Genomic DNA, 27,800 nt, shown 5'->3' with positions numbered 1-27,800 from the left:
TCCATTATAAATGATTATTATTGATTAATATATGGATTTTAATATCAACTTAAAAATTGTAGGATCCCTAAAAATAAATACATCATTGGTAGAAACTTACCTTAAACTACTCTCCAGGACCTTTCTGCCCGCCCATCCCCTCCAGTAGCGGCATCATATTGGCACAGGGGCAATACTCCCAGTCATACCCCCCCCCCCCCAAATACGAAATGTTTCACTTTTTGCGGCACTGATTCACTTTGCCCACACCCTTCATAAAATTACATAAAAATATTGAAACATATGATATGAGACATTTTGCAATACTATTATTATTGAAAAAGTACATGAAATGAGATGTATTTTCCATAATAATATATTATTATTATTGATTAATATACTGATTTTAATAACAACTTAAAAATTGTAGCATCCCTTAGAAAAATAAATACATTGGTAGAAGAAACTTACCTTTAAACCTCTCTCTAGGACCTTTCTGCCCCTCCAGTGGCGACGTCACATTGGCACAGGGGAATGTTCCCAGTCATAACTCTTGCCCCCCTCCCCCTATCACGGTTGTTTGATATGATCATTTATTAATGTTTTTTATATAATATTATATAACTTTCAATTCTATACATGGAGAGCTGTCCCCTCCCTTACATAATTACGCAATCATCCAGCCTATTAAAAAGTGTGGCTAAGCAAGGAATTCCCGTTCTTTTGTGGGAACACCAGTATGATATATTTTGTAAGTGTGCGTGATGGGTGTGTGCAATCGGCTTCACAATACACCAAAAGACCCTACTTTCAAATATTGAAATATTATGCGGCATTCACCAATATTATTGCTATTATTATTGATAATAGAAATGATTGATCGACTTAAAATTAGAATGTTGAGCACAAGTCAAACAACTTTAATTCTGCCCTCTGTGTTATGTGTAAGTCTGAACTTGAGTAAAATTGTTAGTAGGAAAGTTGTCATGGCCACCCCTTACAGTAACTACACAATCATCCGGCATAAAAATTGGGAAGTTAATACTGGGAATTTCCGTTCTTTTGAAGGAGCACCAGTATAGTATGATACAATTTGTTTGGGTGCATGATGGGTGTGTGCAATTGGCTTCACAATACACCAAATGACCATATCATGTCGACCTTTAGCATAAAATTACATCAAAAATATTGAAACATATACATGATATAACTTAGACATTTTGCAATACTATTATTATTGAAAAAGTACTGAAATAAGATGTATTTTCCATTTTAATATATTATTACTATTAATATACTGATTTTAATATCAACTTAAAAATTGTAGCAAAAATAAACACATTGGTAGAAACTTGCCTTAATCTCCGGAACCTTTCTGCCCCGCCCATATCCTCCAGTAGCGGCGCCATTATGACACTGGGGCAATACTCCCAATCATAACTCTCCCCACCCACCCCCACCCCCAAATCTAAAATTACGAAATGTTTCACTTTTTGCAGCACAATTCACGTTGCCCACACTCTTCCCCACTCCGAACTTCCCTCACTACGTAAGCAAAAAAAGAAAAAAAAAAAGAAAACCCTTTCCCCACTTTTATTTTTTAAAAACAAAAACTTTACAGGGCAATACTCCCAGTCATAACTCTCCCCACCTACCCACCCACCCACCCCAAATCTAAAATTGTGACCGTACAGCACGAATGAGCCGTAAATGTCCGCAATTGTATTCTGAGTTACAGTGTAAAATGGGCATGAAGGTCGTATTCATAGGTACCTCAATTTGGTGCTACGTGTACCTCATTTAATGAGATACACGTAGCACCAAATTGAAATACCTATGAATATGACCTTCATGCCCATTTTACACTGTAACTCAGAATACAATTGAGGACATTTACGGCTCATTCGTGCTGTACGGTCACAATTACGAAATGTTTCACTTTTTGCGGCACGATTCACTTTGCCCACACCCTTCCCCACTCCGAACTTCCCTCACTACGTAAGCAAAAAAAAAAAAAAAGAAAACCCTTTCCCCACTTTTATTTTTAAAAAACAAAAACTTTCCCCATTTAGGGACGCACCATTAGATACTCAGGGGGGGTAGGAAGTTGGGGTCGGGGAAAGGAATATCGCCACCTTCCCGCAATTTTTTTCATGCATTTATACACAGTTAGGTGAGGAAAGGGGTTTTTTTAGTGTTGGTGGGGACATTTTTTGGGTGGAAAAACTTCCTACAAGTTTTTTTTTCAAAAACTTCCTACCCCCACCATAAGAATATAATGGTGCGTCCCTTAACTGTGTATATACTATAATCCGTACATGATCATTAAAAAATACATCCTGACCAATATTTAGTGCCATGGGCTTTGATCCTGGAGGACGGGGGAGGGGCTTGTCTCCTCCCTCCCGTAAAAATTCCTGGTGTCGCCACTGCGCATATTTGTTTAAGCTAACTTTTTATGACCACACGCACACCTGTGTAGGCTCCGTTTCGTCTGGTAAAGATGCACATGGCATGGTCCCCAGACATGATCCACTTCCCAACAACTACTAGGTCATCAAAAATTCAACGGGTACGGGTCAAGTATGTGCATGGGGATTTCCCTGCCACGATGTTCTTGCAAATGTCTGTCGCCACCTAAAAATATTAAAACTATCAATATAACAAAAATACAAATGACTCGATTCGGAAGTTTATTTTCTGGGGATGAATGCATTCGTTCATGATATCCATGGACGGTCATGACGGTATTATTTTAAGATTTGGTATTGATATCCAGGGTTCCCGGGCGGGGTCCCATTTAAAGATTTGAAAACAATGCATCCCCTCCGTATTAAATGTTCACGGACGCAATATATTAATAACCCACTTTTGACCTAAATAAATGGTGTCAAGAGAAAAGAACGAAATTGGCGAACTTTATGCAAGTCAGTAAGCTTACTCGCCATCATTCATCCGCTTCACTGCTGAGACGAAAATGCTCGAACATACAACATACAATAAAAAAGTATTTTTCATCTAACCTCACTCGGTCATAAAATCACGTAGTTCTGAAGGTCGGGAAAACCCCATGATGGCCCATTTACGCATGTTTTGACTGGACCGCACTGATGTTCGTTGAGCACGTGTTTTTAATATTATGCATATATTGCCTCACATATTTACACCATGACCTTTATTGACCTTGTTCAGGTTTTTTTTCGAAAGCTGGTTTAGAAAAAATATTTTTCACATATAGTTCACAGATAATCAAGAATATAATTGTACAAAAAATATGCATGAAGAATTTCAGAAAATAATTTTAAATAAATGTTTGGAAGAATATTTCTTCCGACCGTGTTTACTTCCGTTGTGAAATAACTAGCTCATCACACTACATGTGGTGGGAACTGGATCCGGGCCGGCCGAACTGGCTATGGACAGTGCAGGGGACGGCTATTCGGGCGGATACTTAGAGAATAAACGATAGGAATTTTTATTTTGCCTATCCTCTACCGTGTGATAGACGACAGGCAGGTCCAATATTTTGAGTAGTGGATGCCGGCGCAGCCGGTATCCACTACGATAAAAATATTGGACCTGACTGTCGTCTATCATAGGTAGAGGATAGGCAAAATAAAAATTCCTATCGTTTATTCTCATTCTTAGTCGGTTAAATATTATTTTAATAACTGTAAACAGTTTTTTAAAGCAAAAACTAAGTTTACCGTCATAAAAACTCCCCTCATTATAAAATGAACGAAACTTGTTTACAACTTCACGTATTCTGTTGCGCGCGTACTGCTAGCGCGTCGCGTATTCCGCACTAGTCTACGCATTACAGCGCAATACATACGCGCACCTTTACAAGCGTGTAAGGCATTGTCAAGACGCATGATGACGTGGGGTCGTCTACGGCCTGATAAACGGCACCCGAAATCTTGCGATTGTCCAATCAAAAATGTGTCTACGAACTAGACCACTCCCACTGACTAAGAATGCATGTTCACCTGCCGTAAACATGTTGTTTATCGGAGATCCCTTACGCAAGTAATGAGCTTAAATTAAGCCAAGGCCTACTATATTTATTTTTTACAAATGATCCTAAAAATCGGCAACCAAAATTTGTCAATATTTTGCATTTGTTTAAAATTAGTTAAGCAAATCTGCATTAATTTATATTTTTCGTTGATCTGAATCCCCATTTTGACGAAATAGAAAGTAATTGATTGTAATATTAAATTTCAGATAATAAATATTTATATACCAAAATTTCAATTGTATGTTACTATTATAATTGCGACAATTTAATGATTTGATTAAAATTTCCAAGACAAACCATGTACCATATTATAAATAAGAGACCTCTGTCGCATTAATCGATTGTGTGCTTGACAGACAATGCGTGCCACGCCCTCACAGCGCCGCAATTGGGCCCTGGATAAAAGTTCATCTTCAGGTCAAGTGGGGTATGTTTTAAAGTAGGTCAGTCAGTCATTCCCGGAGCACGGTATTTCCCACGATCTGCCATCACTGCTTGGAAGTTTTAACTTGGAATCATAATAATAATACTGTCCCTGACTTACGATGCACAAGAAGCTTGCATAAGAATTATAATATCTTTGGATTTTAATACGGATATAATATTGATGGGAACATTTACAGACACTTCGTGAGAATTTGGCCGTGTCGACATCATGATATATCAAAATATTTTGTCGGACGGAAAGCAGTGATCAATGAAGCCCGTGGGATGGCGTGGCCGTTCTGATCAGGCAAGTGAGAATAATTCCAGAACATTAAATGTAATAGATATATAGATTAATTTTTAAAGAAACGGGAAAAGAAACTTCTGTCTATTAGTTATAAAAACGGGTAAAAAATGCAATAGCAAATTTATGTCAGATAAGAACTGAACTCGAAGGCAGCGTGGACACCAAACGCCATTTCTTCCCGACCACCGGCGCCGCGGTAGATCCCGCCGGTACATTGGGCCGGGCCGCGTGGTCTCGCAATTGACACGAGGTTTTTGCCGGGGGTTTTTGTTTCCTTAGCGTGGATTTAATATCTTAGATTTGGACGGATTTTGCCTTTCAAAAAAAAAGACAAAAACGTTTTTTAGACTGCGCACACCTTACAATTGCAAATCATAAATCGATGAGAAGGTTAATGAAAAATAACAGCCCTTGTATTGAACCAGAACCCGGGCGTTGATCGTTCATTTCGTAACTCGGAAAGCCGAACGAATCGCTTGAGTTGTACAGAAAATTAATAAAATTGAACTTGAACTTGAACTACAGAAATTTGGAAATTAATTACGAAGTCTGCAATACTACTTTCGGAAAACATAAACTAGTCTACATCACCTCAGATAGTATAACTGCATATAGGCCTACTACTAGTATATAAATTATATTATTAGTATTCCATGATGTCGAAATATTGGTCATGTTTTTGAGTTTCCGATGAATTTTAAAATAAATGCCAAATCTAATATAAATTGGTCGAGATCGACACGATGTAGACCTTACCCAGGGAAAAACTAACCATGCCTGTCAAAATCTACTTTATTTATTTTTTGCATTTTTTGCAATAAAGCATTAGTCCTACATTCAGTACAGTCAAGAGCAAATGACAGGTGATAAATGTCAAGCATTGTTATCTTTACACGCATGGTCTGGCCCACTAGTGACCGCTTTATCGATTGGATGCGATTGAGCTGCTTGGTCTATTTTGCTGATACCCGATGGTTACTGTAACAAGAGCTGCTCTTGCGGGCTGAACTCGGGAAAAACTAGCTGAGCACCCAAAACAAAATTGGGTGCCAAAACACTCCAGCGTCTTACATTGAAGTGTGTGACCATCCTACATTCAAGTGGTTGCCGTCTTATATTGGAGGGCATCGTCTTATTTTGCGTCCTACTTTTAAGTGGAAGATAAAAGATTGTGAGACTAATTCTCCATTGTTGTGCCAGATAAAAAGTAGGACGATTTGTCCAATGTAGGACGTTTTCGTTTTCCAGTGTATGATGTTTGTCGTATGACCTCAATACTAACGTTTACTTTATTGACAACATCGTTACAACCACGATACTAGATGTTGTATTAATTAAGGTCACGTAATGACTGCCGCGCAACGGTTGTTGTACGATCTCAATATAACGTTGAGGCAACACTTTTGAGGAATAGTGTCCGAAAATGGATAAAACGCAGTAACACTGCCTGGACATTGTTGGGAAGGGGGATATATATGCAGGTATTAAAAGCGACTGCTATCTGTGCAGTACCGCGTGCGGTACTGCACACTTCCGCTCACAGTCCCGCATGCGGAACTGCACCTTCCGTCACGCACTTCCGCATGCGGGACTGCACATCCCGACGTGCATTCCCGCATGCGGTGATGCAGGTCGGGATATGCAGTCCCGCATGCAGTGATGCAGGTCGGGATGTGCAGTCCCACATGGGGAACTGCAATATTTTTGGTGCATTTCCGTTAGGGGATGTGCAATATTTTTGGTGTTTATCCGCATGGGGATGTGCAATATTTTTGGTGTTTTTCCGCATGGGGAACTGCAATATTTTTGGTGCATTTCCGTTAGGGGATGTGCAATATTTTTGGTGTATTTTCCGCATGGTTGTTTGTTTTTGGTTTTATTTGTTTTGTTTTTTATTTGTAGGCCCTGCGGCGTAGAAAATATTATCACATGCATATATAAATTTCTTTAATATTACTATCGTTTTACTTTGACTATTAGCCTATTGTGAGTTTTGCTTCATTTGCTGTAATTAAAAGAAAGTGTTATAAACTTTAAAGTCTATAGTATTCTCCCGGGAGTATTCTACGAGTTTTATTATATTAAACATACTGCAGTTACTGTCCGTTTTCCTATACACAATACACAGTGCTCTCACCATTGACGCGTGACCTCAACAAATGATGTATGTTGGAAAGAATGGACACTTGCCTAGTTAACATCACTGTGTGAAAAATAACCAGCCAATATTTTATTTATTCTCCAAAACTTCTAGCAAATATATTTCTCTAACATGACCTAAAATTACAGCTAGGTTAGATGTTCAGAAATGGTCGCACTTTTGTAAAATATGAGTGAGGGCAAGGCATAGCTAGCCAACTCCCCGTGTTAATTGAATGGAGATTTGACCGAAAATATTGGTATCGGACCGCTCACTTCTGAAGGATGCCACAAAAAACGGTAAAAGCTACATTTAAACTATTCTAAATAGGTTCTAGAAAATATAGTTTTGTAACATGTCCTAAATTTTTAGCTAATTTAGATGTTTGGAGAGGGTCGCACTTTTGTGTTTTAGGAAGGATATGTAAACGACAGATAACACCAAAAATATGAAGAAATTATTTCCAAACCGTGTTAAGTCAACAATCATTATGTTGCTCATTTTGAAGAATGCTGGTTAACAAAAAGCAGGTCTTTGTCTCATTTCGTGAACAAAGGTACACATACCTTTGTTTCCTTTCGTTTCCTTTATAATCGGTTACCCAACTGAAGCTATAATACCAGCTTTATTGCGATGTCGCACATTGAAAACAGACACTTGTGCACAACCAGAGAAGATCTGATTTAATCAGTTGAGCTGCTTCAATGAGTGTTATCTTGGTTTAATAGCTTTTAATGGGGTTTAAGTCCTGCAAAGGTCGAGATGAATTATACTGTAGACATGACTGCATCATGAATATTATCGCACGTCCCTTAATGATAAGTGGCTATGAATCTATTTAGTGACCATTGTAATAAACTTGACATTGTGTCCATTTTATTCATGTTAGAAGCTGCCCAAGCGGGAAATTTCTCAAGTGGATCAATTTACGCAGATCTCAAACGATGCCCATGAATAGCAGCGGCGAGATCAGAGAAGGGTTTTTTGATGTTTACGAAAAGGACATCTAAAACTGAGACGAAATAGGTATTTTCGTCTCGGATCTAAAATATCTAAATTAAGATAAACCTAACAGGGGTCGTACAGGCGTCAACATTGGGGGGGGGGGATTGTATGGAACCCTGGCAAAATATTAGGGGTTTAGCCTTAGCCCCTCATCCCCGGATCTACGCTTATGGCAAAATCTGTTTTTGTTCGCATGTCCGCATGGGGAACTGCAATATATTTGGTGCAGCTTTACATGCGATATCATGATATAGTAAAAGCTATATTAAACAAATCATACACCGGAACATGGAAACATTACAAACATTTCAAATTATTAAATGATGCTTAATCGTTATTCTTTATAAAATCGCACACTAGCACATTTAAACATGAATTTACAAATGGAAACATAACATGCATAGGCAGACATACCAGACTAAAAACTATAACCCCTCATTAAAGCTCTCATAATCATATAGGCCTAATGGTATAAATTATAATATGCACACATTAATAGACAAGCGGCTAGGGGACGCAGGGGTAACCTTGTCAATCAAATACTTCATCTATTGTGTCCAATCCGATATAAGTGATCGATGTATATCGATAAAAATAGGATCAAGATCATGGAATTAAGCTATGGCGGCGCGCTTTAATACTTTATGAGGTGAATATTCAAAAACATTTTTGATCAGTTACTGCAAATATTCTCAAACTTAGGGCTAAACATTTTTGATAACTTACTGCAAATATTCTCAACATAGGGTGACAAAATATTTGGCAAAAAATGTTTGCAGAAAATATTTTCAATAACATTTTGAAAACATACAAAACGTTTTAAATGTTTTCATGACCTTTATTTAACCCGACATTTATGTTATTAAAACGTTTTTACCAACACCAAAACCCAAAAATATAGGCCTAACCTGTTAAAATATAAAATTGTGTACATATTTTAGGCCTGACTCTGCCGACCTTTGGAGAAGACTTTATTTTTAATTACAACAATGAAACTATATGCAGAAATTTCGAACAAGACTTTCTTCTTTAAAAATTTCAATAAATGAAACATGTACAACATACTGTAGGCCTACGTATCCGGAACTGTGCATCTCGTCTTGCATTCCCTCATCATGCGGACATGCGAAAAAACATGTATATCCCGCATGCGGACCTGCACCAAATATATTATGATGATTGTGTGTGTATTGATAATAATGATGTGTTTAAAAATGATGATAAAGTCACAAAACCCAAAAAACGCCGTCATAGACGGGGAGGTAAGAATAAGTCAATTAGAAATAACTGTACACAAACTAAAATTAAACTTGCTTTCAACAATGTAAACAGACTTCATCCAAAAGTTCATGAAGTTGAGAAGTTAATTAATGATGAAAAATTTGATGTTTTGGCATTGCTGAAACTTTCTTTAAAGGAGATGATGGAGTTAATATACAAGGTTACAGATGGGTGGGCAAAAATAGAATTAATAAAGGGGGAGGGGGCATCGGTCTTTTAATTTCTGAGTCGACTTGTGTTGTTATTGATGACGATGTCTTTAATTCATTCACTGATGAGTATGAAAGGTTGTGGGTTAAAGTGTGTTTCGATGATAAACCAATGTATATAGCAGTAGCGTATTTCCCAGGTGAAGGTGTTAACGCGGACTTGACTAATGAATTATATGGTCAATTACTTTCTGAAGTTATGCTCATTGAGGATCAAGATGACGATCCAGATATCTTGATCATGAGCGACATGAACGCCAGAATTGGCCGGGAAATTCCCTTTGGGGATCCTGTATTAAACAGTAATGGTGAACGCCTACTTAATTTTCGTGATGATTCAAATTTAGAGATTTTAAAAAATAAAAAAAAATGTATTGGTAAAATAACTTGGTCTAGAGGTAACTTGAAGAGTACTATTGATTATATGTTATGTTCTGATAGTTTCATGCAAAGAGTAAGTCAAATGATAGTTGATGAAGAACGTAAATACGGTTTAGGCAGTGACCATAATGTCTTATTATTGACTTTGAACATGTTGAAAAAGTGTAAGGATATGGATAAAAAGCATGTTAACAATAACAATAAAAATTCCTTTAAAAAGGAATAGGGCGAGCCACTGAGGAAGTGCCAAGATAAAGGTGTAGTTATTTTATTCGAACTGTTTTTATAAATGGGATTGTTCATAATAAGCACGTCTGTACGTTTGTCAAATGACAAGTAGGGCATGTAGTAAAAACACACTGCATAATTCTTGATAGGCAATTGTTGTCAAAAGGGTGGTTCAAAAGAAACACAAATAATTACTACAGACACATGCAATATAGTTTTGTAATTTTAATAATACTGGAAAAGAATCTTATAAAGATCGAGATAACATAAAAGCACCATCATAACACAGTAGTTATTACGTTGACATTATTATGTAAAAAAGTTTATGTGCATCAGTCATATCCATAACAAAATATGAATGTCATTAGATTATTGACCAATGAAAACACAGGTAAGTGAAAGTCAAGTGTTACAAAAACTAGGCGGGCATCTTCCACTAATTGCCTCAGCCATGTTTGGCCCACTCACACAGCAGCACACAGAGCACGTATAGGGACCCAAAAAACTTCACCCGATTTAACACACTTAGCTCTATCGTATATCTTCAGCACCACATTCAGATTTTACCTCTACCCTTCAGCTTCTCAAAACTAGGTGTATTTTAAAATTTTATAAGAAATTACTGTGCAATATTACTATTTTACTAACTCATCTTCCAACTGATATTAAGCCCGAGCAACTGGTAATTACATAGCCATAACACGGTCACCTAGCCACTGTGCAACACTGGGAACCAATATTTTTAATGAACCCGCTATATTCCTTTCCCGTGCTCAAATATTTTGTGAACCGGTCCCATTTTAAAGGCCATGTAAACAAAACAACACGTGTGCAATTTCAACCAATAAAAATCAATAGATGTTTGCAAAATTACCATATTTAGGTGTCTATCATTTACCGGAAACCACCGTGCTCTATCACTGAAAATCATGCATGACGTAACCAGTAGTGCATTATCAGTGGTACTTGCTGCGTGATCAATTACTGGCATTGTGCGCTGATTGGGTAATCTCGGTACCTACTAAATATTCATATCGATCCATCTATGAGTCATGCATGGTTGTAAATGTCCTCTCCACAGTGTGAAGTTTTTGTGAAGTGTGTGATCAAATCGTGTAATTTACCTGATATCATGATGACCGTGATAATGACTTGCGTGTGTTGTGAGAAGTGCATAAATCTTCTAACAATTCAATGCTATTTTATCTCCTTGTTCTAACAATAAATTTCATCAGAATAACATTTTCACATGTCATTTTTGTCTTTAGCTTTACATGTGTCATAATATAAATGACGTTCTTTAGTTAACTTCCACGTTTACCCAGATATTAGGCCTATTAGCAGTATCAGGTCTCTCAATCTAGGATATACACAGATTTACAGCTCATCTTACCCCCCCCCCCCTTCAGAAAGTCCAATTGGCACGGTACATGTATAATAATTTACTTCCGAATGGTACCTTGCGCCTTTTAGCTCCACTTATTCATTTACACCGATTAAAGGATTCTCGTTAAACCAGCAAGCCTGAGTGAGGGCGTTACTGATGTTACATCAGCAGAGCCAAGTGAAGGCCAAGTATCATTAACATATTCTATACGCTATAGTAAAACAACAAGCACATGCAAGCAAGTATTTTGCCAGTATCAATAAAACTATAATGAGGCTATTAATGTAGCCCAACTGTACGTACAATCTGGCAATACCGCTCAGTCTGAGAGAAATGAAAAATATCTGTTGCAATTTTCTGATTTGCATAAAAGTAATGCTAGTTCATGGAAGTTGTAAAACAATTATTTCTTTTAATACAAACATATTCCTTGGTAAGACAACTTTATAGCACTGTTTGAATATCAACATGAAGTAGTAATGACAAATTTAAATGGACACTATCGCCTCTGTAGTTTCCTGATTACATAGACAGCACGAATATTTCATTTTTATTCTGAAACGCCGTGAAGAAGTAAGTAGTACAAAACCCAGCAGCAATATGGTCGAAAATCGCTTCATGATTTTCGCCCAAAAGGTTATTTGGAATATCCAAAAAGACACAGATTATGTAGCGTACCAAAATAAATTGAGGTTAAACTTTTGCGATTGGGATATTGATTCTTTTGATGATGTTGATACAATGTGGGATTCGTGGAAAGGTAAAGTTCTGGCGGCTGCGTCTGAGGGATTAGGATCTAAAGAGATTAAAGGAAAATGCAATTCTTGGTTTGACAGGACAAAATTATAACTGCGGCAGGTCCCGGACAGAACCTGAATCCAGTCAGAAGCTATCTCATTGGGCGATGAAAATATAATACGAAAAACATAGAAAAATCCAAAACTATGGAACAATTTAGAGTCTCATTTTTGTAAGGAATTTCTATCTGGAAATCCCTCGGGTAATTCTGGCTAGAAATACCCGAAATATCGAATCATGCTGTAAACATATAAACATGTTAAACACCATCTGATCTCTTCACTATACCGTGTACATGGTATAACAATATTGATTAATCGAAGCAACTTTGTGAGAGATCAGTGTTACATGTCTTAAGCTAGCTTCAGACTCCGAGTATTGTACGTACAATATTGTATGCAACATATCTACGTTATTTTATCTATTGCCATTCTATTTCCAGTAATGTTTAAGTTCTAACGAATGTTTGATGACGAAAAAACGATAATATGTTACATGTAATATCTAGTAGAAATATATTATCGATTTTACGTCATCAAACATTCGTTAGAACTTAAACATTACTGGAAATAGAATGGCAATAGATTAAACAACGTAGATATGTTGCATACAATATTGTACGTACAATAAAAAGTCTGAATACTGCTTTATTGGCTTTTAATGCGGCGTTCTGAAAAGTAAGCGTGCTAACTAGGAATTAAACAAAATATTAATTCCATACAGCTTAAAACACATAGCAAAGACTTGCAATTAATGGAGTTCACATAATTTTCTTTCAGACTTGAAAGCAAGTATACTTCATATGTACCTGCACTTGGTACTATATTTTATGATAATGATGATTGTACTAGAAGTCTCTTTTGCCTGCTCTTTGGAGCCTTGCAAATGTATTAAGTTATGCTACTCTGCGCATAACATATTCTCAAACAAAACCCACTCATATCGGCAATTAGCTATACTTTGTTCCAATATCATGGTTATCTACCAAAATTGGAACAAGCTAAATCCGTTGCTACTAAACATACAGCTAGCAAGACGTGATTTGCAAGCTGTATGCAAGCTTATATACAATTTCACGTTTCTGGAGTTACACTCCGTCATCAGTTGCGCTGCGAAGGTCTAGAATGGTTCTAAAACTGACCCATGTTTAGAATTTGAACATAAATTCGATGTGTCGAATTATGTATCGGTTAGCTTTTACTAAAGCTCTCACGAATTACTACAGCGCCATGACAATGTCATCTTGCGCCGTAATATTGAATAATTCCAGACACTCTATAGGCTTACTACTTTACTTGTTCATAGCAGTACAACCTATACTAGTAACATGCTACTTAGTTGAAGAATGTCTATAGTTGAATTATATCGTTTTTCTTATATAATATAGGCCTATATGGTATATCATATAAAAGCATACAAGAAAGCATAGATTCCGAACTTGGATCTATGCAAATTTCAACACAGTATCCATTTTTGGTCTTTCGTGTGATGATTGCTAAAAATGACCTTCCTGTCCTTAGGCACGAATATCCATTTCGGATCTCTCGTGTTAGGACAATAACATGAAAACAAAATTAATGAAGTCATGTTAGCATGATATTAAAGCTCAAGCTTGAACTTAAAAGCACATTCTAGTAAATACTAACTCCAGCTCTACAGGTACAGAGCTGCTGTATCATCAACGCCGAATGTGCAGTGCCCTTAAGGGTAATCATAATAGTCACAAGAATTCTGATGTACATTGTATTAAAGTACCGCATTCTGGTGAAATATTGTATGATAAAACAAAGATGAACCAAACTATTCTCCAATATTGGCGTACTTTAGGCAAGATGTACATGAATATTAATGATAATGATGAGAATAATGTAAGTACAAATAGAGTAAACATGGTTAATAATATGGTTAATTCAATTAGGTGTCACTCAAATGGTAATATTAATGACGATAATTGTTTGCATGATGTTGAAATTAATATGGATATTGTTTTAGAAGCATTGAGCCTAGCGAAAATAACAAATCACCCGGTCTAGATGGAATCACAAATGAACTTCTTAAAAACGGTGGTGAATATATGCATACAACTATCCTAGTTATGTTTAAGAAATGTATTGCTCTGGAGAAAACTCCTAAGGAATGGAATCGCGGCATAATTGTTCCTATTTTTAAAAAGGGGATCGCAAAGATCTCAATAATTACAGGGGTATATCACTTACTTCATGCGTTTCAAAAATATTTAATAGAATAATTGCGATGAGCATCTCAAAATTTTTGGAAAATTCAAACACGCTTTCGGAAGTCCAAGGCGGGTTCCGTTCTCTACATAGGTGCGAAGATCACGTGTTCACACTAAGAAGCATTACCGCATGCCGGTTAGCAGAAGGAAAGAAAACGTTTATGGCATTTTTAGATTTTCGTAAAGTGTTTGACACGGTTTGGAGGGAGGGTTTGCTGTTGGCAGCTTGGAATTCAGGGTTGAGAGGGCGTATGTGGAGATTGGTCGATGCTCTTTATGATAATGTTCAGGCTCAGGTCAAATTTGGTAGCATCGAAACTGATTTCTTTGAAGTTTCTGAAGGAGTAAAGCAAGGTTGTGTATTATCACCTGTATTATTCTGTATTTTCATTCATGAATTCACTAAATTGCTTAAAAAACACAATGTTGGTGTGAGGATTCATAACGTATGTGTTGGTAGCCTTTTTGGGCAGATGATGTTGTCTTACTTGCAAACGATGAAAACGAACTTAACAGAATGTTAAACATAGCAGCAGAATTTGCTAATGACTGGAAACTGAGCTTTAATCACGATAAATCTAATATTTTAATTGCAGGTCAGCGTATCGATAATAGTAAGTTATGGAAGTTAGGCGATAAATGTATTTCAGAAGTTGATTCATATAAGTATTTAGGCGTAAACATATCTCGTAACATCTCAGATCACCATCACATTCAGGAAGTAATTAAAAAGGTAATAGACTAATTGCGTACATTAAGTCTGTAATCAATAATTTTGATAACTTTAATCGTGTCTATTATGGTGATATTTTATGGAGAACAATAGCCCTACCATCAATTAACTATGCTAGCGCAGTGTGGATTCCTAGTAGTCAGGCAGACATTGATAAAATTGAAAATCTACAGCTTCAAATGGCGCGCCATATTCTAAAAGCACCACGGAATACACCGCGAGCAGCGCTTTACGGTGATTTGGGATGGGTCCCAATTTCCACTATGCAGAATTCGTTTAGGGCAAAATACTTTGCACGTGTTATTGAAATGGAGCATCATCGTTGGCCTAAATTGCTTCTAAACACGATGATTAGTTTAGACATTGAGCCCTCTAAATTGCGATACAAATTTTTAAATTGTGTTCAGAATATTTTAAGCAAATGCGACTTAAATGACGTCATTGATCGCGCAAAAGTGGGAATAGCTTCTAGTAATCCACAATGGGCTAAATCAATTAAAGGTACTATCTATAACATCTTTAATAATGAATGGAAAGATGATGTTAAATCTAAATCTTCTCTCATCGATTATTTGACAATCAAGAACGCTCCATGTATGGAAACTTATCTCTTAGATGAAATTGATTTTCATGGTGCTTGTCTCAAATTCAAGATTCGCTCAAATACACTTCCTTTAGAACGTAAAATTAGCAGATGGACTCCAGATAACGACGGTATATGTAAGCTTTGTAACATTGGTGTTGAAGATGTAAAGCATTTTCTTTTTACTTGTTATGCACTTAACAATATTAGAGTTGATGAATACTGTAAACTAGAGAATGAATTGATTAATTTAAATGGCCTTGATATATGGGAATTGTTTATTTCTGGCAATCTAGATGTAAAATTTAATCTTGCTCTTGGAAGTACAGCGACCACTTTCTGTAATATAACTAATGCTGATGATATATATGAAATTTTGATAAATTCTGTAAATCTTTCGCAAAGAGAGCGTGGAAAGCAAGATCAGAATTGAAGACTACTGACAACTAATAATTGTATGTGCTAAATTCTGCGTTGCTTGTTTAATATAATCTATATTGTATATAATATTTTTATTGCCGTAAACCCACTTCAAGTCAACTTGGGTTCAGGTAGTTGTGTGTTTCCTCATTCATTTGTCATTCAATATGTATTTCTTTTGCTGTACAACAAGTTTTGCTTTTTAAGTCACCTTTGTATAATATTTGTGTAATTTGCTTTGTTTCCTTTAATATCTTGTTTATGAACGCACCGCCGGATTGGCGTGTGCCACTGTTACAAAAGTGTATGTTCTAATAAATAAATAAATATTACATTCAGTCCCGCACGCGGACATTCACATTAAATGCATGCGGAACTACACCAAATATTTGACAGTTCCGCACGCGGGCATGCGAAAAGATACGTTCATTACCGCATTCGGAACTGCACCAAATATTTTGCAGTTCCGCATGCGGACATGCAACAAAATAGGTATGACAAAAATTTAGTAGGCCTACATTCGTGGTGAAAAATACGTCAGGCTCTCAGGTGTTTTTACTTTTTTTAGTAATTAGTTTTAGACAATCAATGATCGTCGCATGTAATTAATGTCGCATTTTTGTATTTAAAAGAGTCTTGTCCGAAAGGTCGGCATAGTATAGAAACCTAGCTAATAGTTATTGTATAAAATTAATTTTATTAAAATCAAATTCACACGCCTCTTTAATGATGACTATTATATATTCAACTTGACATTGTGACTACTTTCTATTAAAGTTCCAACGAAGAATTTCTCAAGTGGATCGATTATCAATCAATTTACGGAGGATAGTAATTTAATATAATTTAAATATTGCACATCCCCATGCGGAAAACACCAAAAATATTGCAAATCCCCTAGCGGAAATGCACCAAAAATATTGCAGTTCCCCTCGCGGAAATACACCAAAAATATTGCACATCCCCATGCGGAAAAACACCAAAAATATTGCACATCCCCTGCCGGAAATGCACCAAAAATATTGCACATCCCCTAACGGAAATGCACCAAAAATATTGCAGTTCCCCACGCGGAAATAGGGCCTACACCAAAAATATTGCACATCCCCATGCGGAAAAAACTTCACCAAAAATATTGCACATCCCCTAGCGGAAATGCACCAAAAATGTTGCAGTTCCCCACGAGGAAATACCCATGCGGAAATACACCAAAAATATTGCACATCCCCATGCGGAAATACACCAAAAATATTGCACATCCCCTGGCGGAAATGCACCAAAAATGTTGCAGTCCCGCATGCGGGACTGCACATCCCGACCTGCATTACCGCATGCGGAATGCAGGTCGGGATGTGCAGTTCCGCATGCGGGACTGTAAACGGAAGTGTGCAGTACCGCACGCGGTACTGCACAATTCCGCGTCCCAAAAAATAGTTCATATATGGGTTGTACTGCAAATATATATACTATTTGACATTAAACTAAATGTTTATAACATTAAATAGTCTGTAGTAGTAAACAAATAATGGTCCAGGCAGGGTTTTCATCCATTTTTGGATACTTATCATTTACAATTGGTATGTGCTACACTGCCTGTGATTACAGCAATGGATTGAGCAGTATAAGGTAGCCATATATACCAAATTTCATAGTTCTAGGGGGTGTACTTGTGAATATATTAACATCTCAACATGCGCTTTCGTGCTGGGATTTTTCCACATTTTTAGGTGCTTTGTGGAACCTCAAGATATGCTTCAAATTTTCCAATTTTTTGCCAGGTTACTTATTTCTATGTAAGCAAGTTTTTATAACTATCCAAAATAATTATCTCAATTTTTTGTTTTTGCACTCCACCCTACTGTGCAAGCACTCTATACAGTATAAAATATTGATACAGGTAAAAATATTGATACCAGGGCCCACATATTGGTTGTGCTTACTAATTTAAGACTCTGTCTCAGTTTAAACAAAATTAAGGATGTATTTTGGTGTCAAAAAAGACAGAATTATCCTCGAAATTCTGCACCCTACCAGTTTGCGATTGATATTCGAATCAGGAATAAAAATATCAGATATTTGCGATCAAAGTTTACACAAAATTACAACTTTGGAAAAACCCTTTACTAAATTACTGGACAAACCCTTTACTAAATTACCAAAAAATTATTGAATGGAACATTCAACATCAACTTGTCAAAATATTGAAGAAAATGTACTCCCCAAACATGTGGAAAGTACGCAAAACAATCCCCATTCACACGTGTGGGAAACTGAAAGTGCATAATGACAGGCTAATTTATATAAGCTTAACCATATTTTATTTAATCATCACATGCGTATCCACATAATATGGGTCCTCCCCCCGTGTAAAAGCAGGGTGCAGGGCTATAAGGAAGGGGCGGCACACAGTGTCGACAGCCAGTGTTATAAATATACACTTAATACTCCGTTGGTGAGCGACGGGCGATTGGTATTTCACCGAACGCAAGAAAAGGAGGCCTACCGTATCTGATTGGCTAGAAATCGATCGCTGATCGCTCAGAGGTGTAGTACAAACTCAAAATGGAGACATGTATTCAATTCGATTGAAATCGATATTCTATTATTGATGCAGATAAAGAAAGTCGATAATGTACATTGAATTATAGATACAGCAGCTGGATCTTACACGGGTTCCTTTGTATAATTCATTTCTCAAATAGTTGAATATATTACAATTTTTACTTTGGATTTCAAAATTTTTACTTATAAAATGCAGTAAAATATATCCACAGCAAACAGCAAGGCCCCACTAATTAGTGTATTGCTTTTCGAGTTAGTGTACTGGAAACAAAACCTGCGTTTTTCCTGACAACAAATCGAAATTTCTATAATGGCAACACCATAATGTGGTACTGATCATCATGCACAAATCATAGAATAGAAACTATGCGGCAGGCTCTGTGTGATATCTCATATCATGTAAATGGTATGCTTAGCCTGAGTCGCTCGGCCTATCTCGAACAAAATCGCCATGCGTAGCTTTTGAAAAACAAGAGGATTCGTTGTACTATCACAGCAATTTTTGACACAAAGATATAGGGATGATGACGATGCGCGGCAGAAGACGAAAGGGCAGCAGAAGAAGAAGGGGCGACAAAAAGAACTAAAGAAAAAAGGGTGGAGAATTGTCAAAAATGTTTAAAAAAATTGTGAATGTATTATGTAATTACTTATATTTTTTTTGTTTTTAAGTCTCTGGCACCTATTATAGGCCAGAGCCAAAATTCCTGTTTGTGGCAGGATGTAATTTTGATAGACCTTTTGATTTGTAGCTCTGTGCCTGTTGATTTTATGGATACCAGGTAATTCATGTTAATAGAAACAAGTAAGTTACACACTACATTCATACACAAGAAACATAGTCCAAAAATTCAACATGTTGCCATTGTAATCACAAATTTGATGATCTGGCGGGACGGAATGATAAACTAGATGTACCGTCTTTGGCAAACACAGTATATTTAATTTTTATCAAAAGTACTGGGATACAGAATTGGCTGGAACTGAAAAGCCTGCAAATTTCAAAAAATCAAAATTATTTGATATCAGAAGGACATTCCTCGTATTAAAAATGTAATTCGATATGTCTGATGTGCTCTTAAGGGGGTACTACACCCCTCGCTAAATTTGTGTCTATTTTTGCATTTTTCTCAAAAACTAATAACACAGTGGTAACAAAAAAGTTATGTATATTATATAGGGGCAAGGAAACCAATTACTACACTGGAATTGCAGTGACCCAAGACAAGCGGTTTGTTATTTATGATATGAAATAAGGTACCGCTACGATGTACCTCATTTCCTATCATATATACTGAACCGCTTGTCTTGAGTCACTGAAATTTCAGTGTAGTAATTGGATTCCTTACCCCAATAATATACATAACTTTTGTTACCAGTGTGTAAATTATTTTTGAGAAAATGCAAAAATAGTCACAAATTTACCACAGGGTGTAGTACCCCCTTAAGTCCCACAAAAAATACATGAAAACATCGCTATCCGAGCCCTTAACTTCATCTTTACAGATATTTTGCAACAGATTGAGGAGAACTTTTGCAACAGTGAGAAAAGGCTTGAATAATATTGAGGTTTTTATTTTATAAAATGAAAAGAAATGAGCAATTTTTGTTATCACCAGGAACATGATGAGGGAATTCTTCAATTTTAGTTATTGACTACCGTACATCCTCTATCCCTACATCTGAGACAAGCTGCTGAAACTGCACAGTTGCAGAATTTAAATTTTTGATATTTCCATATCAATTTTCATAAAAATAATGCAAAGTTTCAGTCAAAATAAAAGAAAGTGATGCTGGTGGGTGACGCGAAACTTGGAATCACCTTTCATTAGGCTTAGCAATGTTTAGGGCTTTGTTCTTTTTCTTGACAGTTGACACTGCGGCACATTTTGACTACAGTCAGAAACAGGACAGGCAAATATTAAACAAGTTCTGTTTTTCTTTCTGTGTGAAATAAGTTTGTCAATGTGAGGGGCTGCTTGAGGATGGCAGCTAGCACATGATTGACAATGCACTCTGCTGAATGTTGATCCTGTTCACTCACTCTCAGCGCCATCCATGGTATCAAAATCTGGGCATGCTAGATTGCACAATTGAATATCTAATTTATCTAAAGTATAAAATCTACATTTACTAGGTTTGTTTTACTAATAACATTAATAATTTAAGCCGATACAATAAAGTCTTATAATATGTTTTATTTTTTGCAGAATTTGAGCTCCTTACTACTTGTGTATAGCTAACAATAATATATGGCAACAGTAATATATGGAATTCAGATTGCTGAGAAATCAAGTGTACGGCAGTATGGAGAGCACACACGGACATAAATTTGGTTTAACGCCATATGCATGCCTTTACATTGGTAAGTTGGGAAAGCCTGTTAGAAGTTTAGGCTTTGAAAAAAATTTGTATTGCTCTTTAGTTTCTGACCGACCCTAAAATCTGACAAAATTGGGTGTCTTTTTTTCCATATTTGAATCATTTGCTGGCTTATAATTCATACTGCACAACTCTATATTGAAAATGAGCCTGATATATAAAGCCTTATAAATCACTGTTTACTCGTAAAACCTGTTCAATCAGGAAGAGGCTAAATGACCCTAAAATATCACCAGAAGGATAAAAATGCAAAAAAATTGAAAATATTTTGTAGTTATATTTTGAAAAATATTTTCATTTTTTCCCAAAAAATGTCAGTGAAAATCAATTCACCTCAGGCAAAAAATGGCTGTTTTTAATTGCACAGATTTAGCCCGGTACCCCAGGTCAACATAAAAAGTGGTAACCATGTGTGTTCTAAATTTCGCAGAAAAGGGGTATTTTGTTGACTGAAATCGCGGACCAAATCGCTGAAAAAAGGGGGTATTCTGAGCATTGTCTCCGCGAAATTTTTAAAAAGGGGTATTTCACAGGTTCGCTTCGATCGATGTCTTCAGCCCGAGTCTTCAGCCTCCATCCTCTGGCATTTCATTGATTCCGCCCTCAATCGTCACAGCGAGAGCGTCAGAAGGCAGCTTTTTACTATTGGCACGGCGGTTTCCCGATATAGTTGTCTAGTGGGTGTTGCACGTATGCTCCCGCACGCTTTGCAGAGAGCTGAATGAGCGACGCGAACATCGATGGTGTCAGATGTAACCGATTTGGCTGCCGTATACACTTTTCCATGTGGTGAGTTGAAAACATTGCGGGAAACATTGGCAGTGATTGGAGCGAATTCTACGACCGACCGAGTTTTTTTTCCTTGGTTTTTAATTCTGTTCGAATTCTGATGCATGTAAGTTTTATTTTGTATCGTTGTTTCTCTTCCCCTGTTGCACTTGAAGTTTGGCGTGCGCCGGTTCGTTCGTGAAGTTTTGGGTACCACAATACTTTAAAGGAACCTCTGTACACAAAACTTCGAGGGATTGTTCCTCTTTGGTTCATTTTCAATTAAAATCAGTATACAGGCATTGTAATTACCCCAGTTAATAACACAGGATCATCTGGGAGTACAACAGACACAAAGTAATGTTCATACTTGCACATTTTGTACTTAATATATTAAAATATTTGGAGTCATTGAAAAGGGGTGTCTGGAAATCTTCTCATTGAAAACCTTGAAAAAGGGGTATTTTTACCCTGATTTTGTCAGTGATTTGGCAAAAAGGGGGTAAAATCAATGAAAAATCAGTGAAAAGGGGGGTTTTGAAAAAAGGAAGAACACACATGGTTACCACTTTTTATGTTGACCTGGGGTACCGGGAGATTTAGTCAGGCCCATAAACAGGGTTTATGTATGTGTTTTTAATTACAGATGCTAGTTGGGCAGACTGCATGTATGCAGTTGCAAGCTCACTCAGACCAAATACTAACCATGAACACAACATCAAACAGTTGTGTGCTCTGTGGAATAGCCAGCAATCTCAACCCCATCAAGTAATACCGTGTCTTTCTGTTAGAACCGGATTAGATCTCTTCTTTCGTGTCAAGAGATATCCCTTAGGATCAGAGATCATTATGAGTGCTATCAACATCCCTGATATGGTGCGCATCATTGAACATCATGGACTGAAGGTGGTGCCGTGTGATATCAATCTAGAAACACTTGCTCCAAAGTTGGATATGCTAGAAACACTGATAAGTGTGAACACAGTGGCAATAGTGATTAAGCATATCTATGGCAGGGTCTCAAACATCGATGGACTTGTTGAAATTGCGAAAAAAACACAATCTGGTCGTTATAGAAGATAATGCAGAAGTATTCTGTGGGTTGAAATATTTAGGCCATCCAAAGGCAGATATGTCCCTTTATAGTTTTGGCGTTATTAAACCCATCACAGCATTTGGTGGTGCTATGGTAAGAGTAAATGACCCAAAACTGTACCAAGATATGCACAATCTATATCAGCAATACTCCATCCAAGAACATGCAGTTTATCTCAAGAAAGTTATGAAGTATGTCGCTGTAAAGAGTCTCCTCAACTCATCGTCTGCAATGTATATTGCTGTTCCCCTTGCAAGACATTACAAGTTTGACTACAAGGAGGCATTTGTCAATAAATTGAGAGGGTTTCCAGGAGATTTGATTGTCAAGATTAGACAACGTCCCTCTGCAGCCCTGCTACACACAATGCACAGAAGGTAAGAGGGGTGAGAATTAAAAGCAAGATCAGTTTACCAAAGCTTGCTCAGGCTTACATGTTCCTCATTTACTACTAACTTGGTTCATGTTGAAACCTCTGTTGGTTGGTTTAATGGCAAAAAAGTACCATTTTGCTATACCAATTGAACCAAAGCAAAGGGGTAACATGGTGGTGATGAAAAAGGATTCTTCAAATGTAATATACACTACTAAGTATTCAAAGAAAAGGATTAGAATCTGACAATCCTAATTTGCTTCCTTTTTTTTTTGAGTAGTGTATAAATTAAAAGATAGATAACATAGAAAACAATGAAGAAAAAAACCAAGTTTGTACCAGAATCTTTTCATCAGAAAAGAAAAACTACATGATTCTCAGCTTTTGCTGCCATTTCAAAGCATTCAATGTTACTCTGTTTTTAGGCATAAATGAGCAAAAAAACTTTCAAAAGTTTCTTACATGTTTATTTGATATGCCCATGGAATTTAATTTTAGTGTGTGAAGCTACTCATACCAATGTATGCTAATACTAACAGATAATTTCCTTCAAAATTCCTTATTTTTGGGACAGATTGAAGAATTTTGATGAGGCTGCATTCCAGACCAATACATCCAAGGGAATGTATGTGAGTGAGCGTCTACCTTCAGCAGTGGAGCATATAGGAATGAAAACAGACATACGCAATTACTGGCTCTTCCCTGTTGTTGTGGTGAGTTCAATGGTGAAGACTGACAATTGTTATAGATGAGTTGACTTCTGACATCATTGCCTGGCAGTATGCGCGAGCATCATCACAATTTCTATTTTTATGCCTGGCAGTATGCGTGTGCATCATATTTTGTTCAGGGCTCAGGCTCATGCTTTTAAAACTCCCTCCACAGCACAATAACACTATTGAGCAGTGCAGTGGTTGTATGCAGTTCGCTATATTGTTATACTGGTCCATTGCCTTTGTTGATAAACATTGAGGTCAACTCATCTATACAGGGTTGTATAGATGAGTTGACTTCTGACGTCAATGCCTGGCAGTATGCGCACGCATCATCACAATTTTCATTCTGTTTTTGCCTGGTAGTATGCGCGCGCATCATATTTTGTTCAGGGCTCATGCTTTTAAAACTCCCGCCACAGCACAATAACACTATTGAGCAGTGCAGTGGTTGTATGCAGTTCGCTATATTGTTATACTGGTCCATTGCTTTTGTTGATAAACATTGAGGTCATACAGGGTTGTATAGTGCCTCTTGTCTCAAATTGAGAGTGACACCATGTTGGATTTTTCTGTGCACATTCGAATCAGTGCACGTACGTTGTTGTGTCGCGAGCGTACAGACAAATCATCCTCATAGTCATACGCATGTGTATACACCCCGCATGAGTAGGATAGCGAGTGCGTTTCTAATCTGCCACTGCAAAACCCAACATGGTGTTACTTTCAACTTGAGATGAGACAGACTATAGTCAAAGTGGGCAGATAAAGGCCATGATATCACTACCACTAACTTTTGCTACCCACTGCTAAAATAGTTGTTATTTTGATAGTAAGTAATGTCACTTGTTTAAGTGCTCACAATTAAGAGAAAGGTGGGTGTATTTTACTTCACATTATCAGTTTCCAGTTATCAGTTTATCAGTTAGAGCTCAGAATTAAAAACCAACATAGTGCAGAGTGTAAATTCAACATTATCTGGAAACAACAAAGAGTGCCCAGTAAAGAAATGATGCAAGGAATCCAACTAGCATAACAGATTCCTGCAGAATTTAATAGTTTTTGAGAAAATCTTAAAATTTGATTTTACTTTACTGACTGGAGAAAGGTATACGAACTATAATCAGATGTTTCTCCAGGTGTCTTTGAAATGGATTATTCCAGACTTGAAATGCATACAGCCCTTAGGCTGGAGGTATAGATTTCAAATGGAGTCACCCATGCATTCAGGTAAACCCATTTGAAATTCACACTCCATGTGTCGAAGATTAAGGTAATGCCTTGCATATTGTGGTGTATGCATTTCATCTGAAATAGCCCGATATGGCTCCCTATAGCTTCGGTCTCCTCATATGTTGGAATTAATTAATTTCTATGCTGCTATAAGGTTATGTTTTTGAAACCAGAAAAATATATTAGCATAATTTTTGACTTTCCCTATTTTATTTTTTGTTTACATTTCAAGCATGAGCCAGAACAAGTTATCAAGGAATTGAATAAGCTTGGTGTAGAAGCCTACCGTGGTGCCACACAACTCAACCTTGTCTACCCAACTCAGCAACCAAACCGATGTCCATCGCCACCTCCTGCCTCCCAGAATGCACCAGGACAGGAATTTGCCGATAATCACCCACACGAGGCTCACTATCTCATCGATCATGTGATCTACTTACCTGTCCATAAACATGTGCCTCAGTATTACTTGGATCAAATATGTTTGGCTGTGGAGGTTGCTCTCAGGAGAGTAGCTGCCAAACCATTTCCTAAGATTGTGGTGATTGATGGTAAGACGGTAGTGTTACATAATGGGGAGATGAAAGTAAAGAGTAAACTGTAGTGTGCTTGTGTGTGTGATAGGAAGAACAATCCATAAGGGAGCGATCACTATTTACGCCGGGAGAACGGAGGATTTTAGGGGGCGGACATAAAATCCTTTGATTGACTTGGGGGAGGACATGAAATTTTGATCTTAATATTGGAGGGGGACATGAAATTATATACAAGGAATGGAGGATTCAAGGGGGATGTGAAATTTTTCCTTCAATATGAGGGGGGATGCGAACTTTTTGTGCGAAAATATATGAAAATCCTCCATTCCCCCCGCCTTTTAGTTTAGTAGTTTAGTTAACTTGCCATCTGGGGCCATACATGGATAGTTGTCATATAAATACCTGGGTGGAAGAAGGGCCCAATGCACCATTTTACACAAATGAGTTAGACCCAGCATGTTATTGCCAGCAGACTGTTCTTCCTTGTGTGTGAAAGGGCCCAAATCCGCTCTCTAAATGAGTCTTCCAAGTACACTTAATCAATCATGGTTTGCATGGAAGAAAGGCCCAATTCCATGGAGTTGGGCCTTTCTTATCAATATTGGGTTTTAAAGGAGTTGTGTTTCTCCATAAAATCTGCTGCTCACTTTCTTGTAATATATTACATGCTTCTACTTGTGCAATTGATAGATAATTACCAAATTTATGTGCAGCTATTTATAACACATCTGTCAAATTAACACCTTGCGAACAGCACCTTAAATGCATTAACCCTGTCTTTCAGTTTGTTCGTTCGTAACAAACGTTGTTTTATACTTTCATGCTGAGTGGCGTGGCCATGTGCATTGTATGCAAACGGATACAATCAAGCTTGTTGGCTGATACGCATAGTTTGTCGCAGGGTTTCAATACGTATAGGTAACTCAACAGCGTCAGCCCGTCGGTCGGCATACACACGATGCAACTCAACACACTCTGTCAGTCGGGAGGACACACACCACCAATAACGGTGGTTGGGCAACAATTAGTAAAGAAGGAAAAGAGGGATTCATGAAAGGTCAAGAGTTTTCCTGCATCCCCCTGGATCTACCCTTGATACATTGTGTAATGTCTGTCACCAAGTGACCAAACTATCTACAGTACTTGTTTAAAACAAGTCTTGTAATAATATCATTGTTTCTAATTAATGTAAAGTATTCAGAGATGTTTATTAGTCCACATTGGCCATGTTAATGTTATGAAACTTAGATAATAAGTGCTACGTATGTATATTATGAAGACTTTACAATATATTATTCATTTTTGATATGAGAGATGTTGGTGTGAACTTTCTACTCCATTGTGTGATTAAATTAATGGTTGCAACTGCCTGCAGAGATACTCTTCTTTGCCATAGCACATGTTTTGTTCTCCAAATTTATTTGCACACAAGAACACATAGATTGGATGGAGTGGGGACACCCCCCAGAAGATGTGACTTTAATCTTCCACATAGGGAATGTGAATTTCAAATGGGGTTACCAGAATGGGTGGCTCCATGTACACTCCTTGTGTGGGAGATTAAGGTCAGGTGTGTTCCATAAGGGTTATAGGGCTTTCAACTGGAATAGCCCATTGATGAGTAGAGATATTATGTGAAAGCAACTTTACGCACATTATGTGATGCGATCAAGCAAAATCAGGCGGAACTCGGAAATATTTTCAGTTTCTTATAGGATAGTAACAAGCATTTACAAAGCTGCATTTTGCAGAACACCCTGTTGAAATTGAACAACCAGTTCAAAAGGTATGAGTTTCAAAAACAAGAGGAAACAAAAGGAAATATTTCCTTTGTTTGGCTATATTTCAAAATCAATACTTATGAGTTCCGACTGATTTTGCTTGATCGCATCACATATAATGTGAGCCCTGTGGGTTCCGATTCTTGGACTCTTTGTGTGCTATTGTACAATGATATGGTATTGTATTTATTTTAAAAAAACTTGTACTAAGTGCCTTACTTC

General features: G+C 37.1%; 1 protein-coding gene across 1 annotated transcript in view; it reads left to right on the top strand.

The window, feature by feature from the left end:
* Nucleotides 1-27,800, top strand: part of LOC140156801 (L-glutamine:2-deoxy-scyllo-inosose aminotransferase-like) — a 39,161-nt gene extending 11,361 nt beyond the window's left edge. Inside the window, 5 exon segments of the mRNA XM_072179784.1 lie at nt 20,907-21,061; nt 22,493-22,896; nt 22,898-23,319; nt 23,890-24,028; nt 25,494-27,800. Coding sequence (XP_072035885.1) covers nt 20,965-21,061; nt 22,493-22,896; nt 22,898-23,319; nt 23,890-24,028; nt 25,494-25,865 — 1,434 coding nt within the window. The 5' untranslated portion in view covers nt 20,907-20,964 and the 3' untranslated portion in view covers nt 25,866-27,800.

The sequence above is a fragment of the Amphiura filiformis genome, chromosome 7, assembly GCF_039555335.1.
Source record: "Amphiura filiformis chromosome 7, Afil_fr2py, whole genome shotgun sequence".
In the NCBI taxonomy this organism is placed as follows: domain Eukaryota; kingdom Metazoa; phylum Echinodermata; class Ophiuroidea; order Amphilepidida; family Amphiuridae; genus Amphiura; species Amphiura filiformis.
This window is presented reverse-complemented; position numbering and strand designations above follow the sequence as displayed.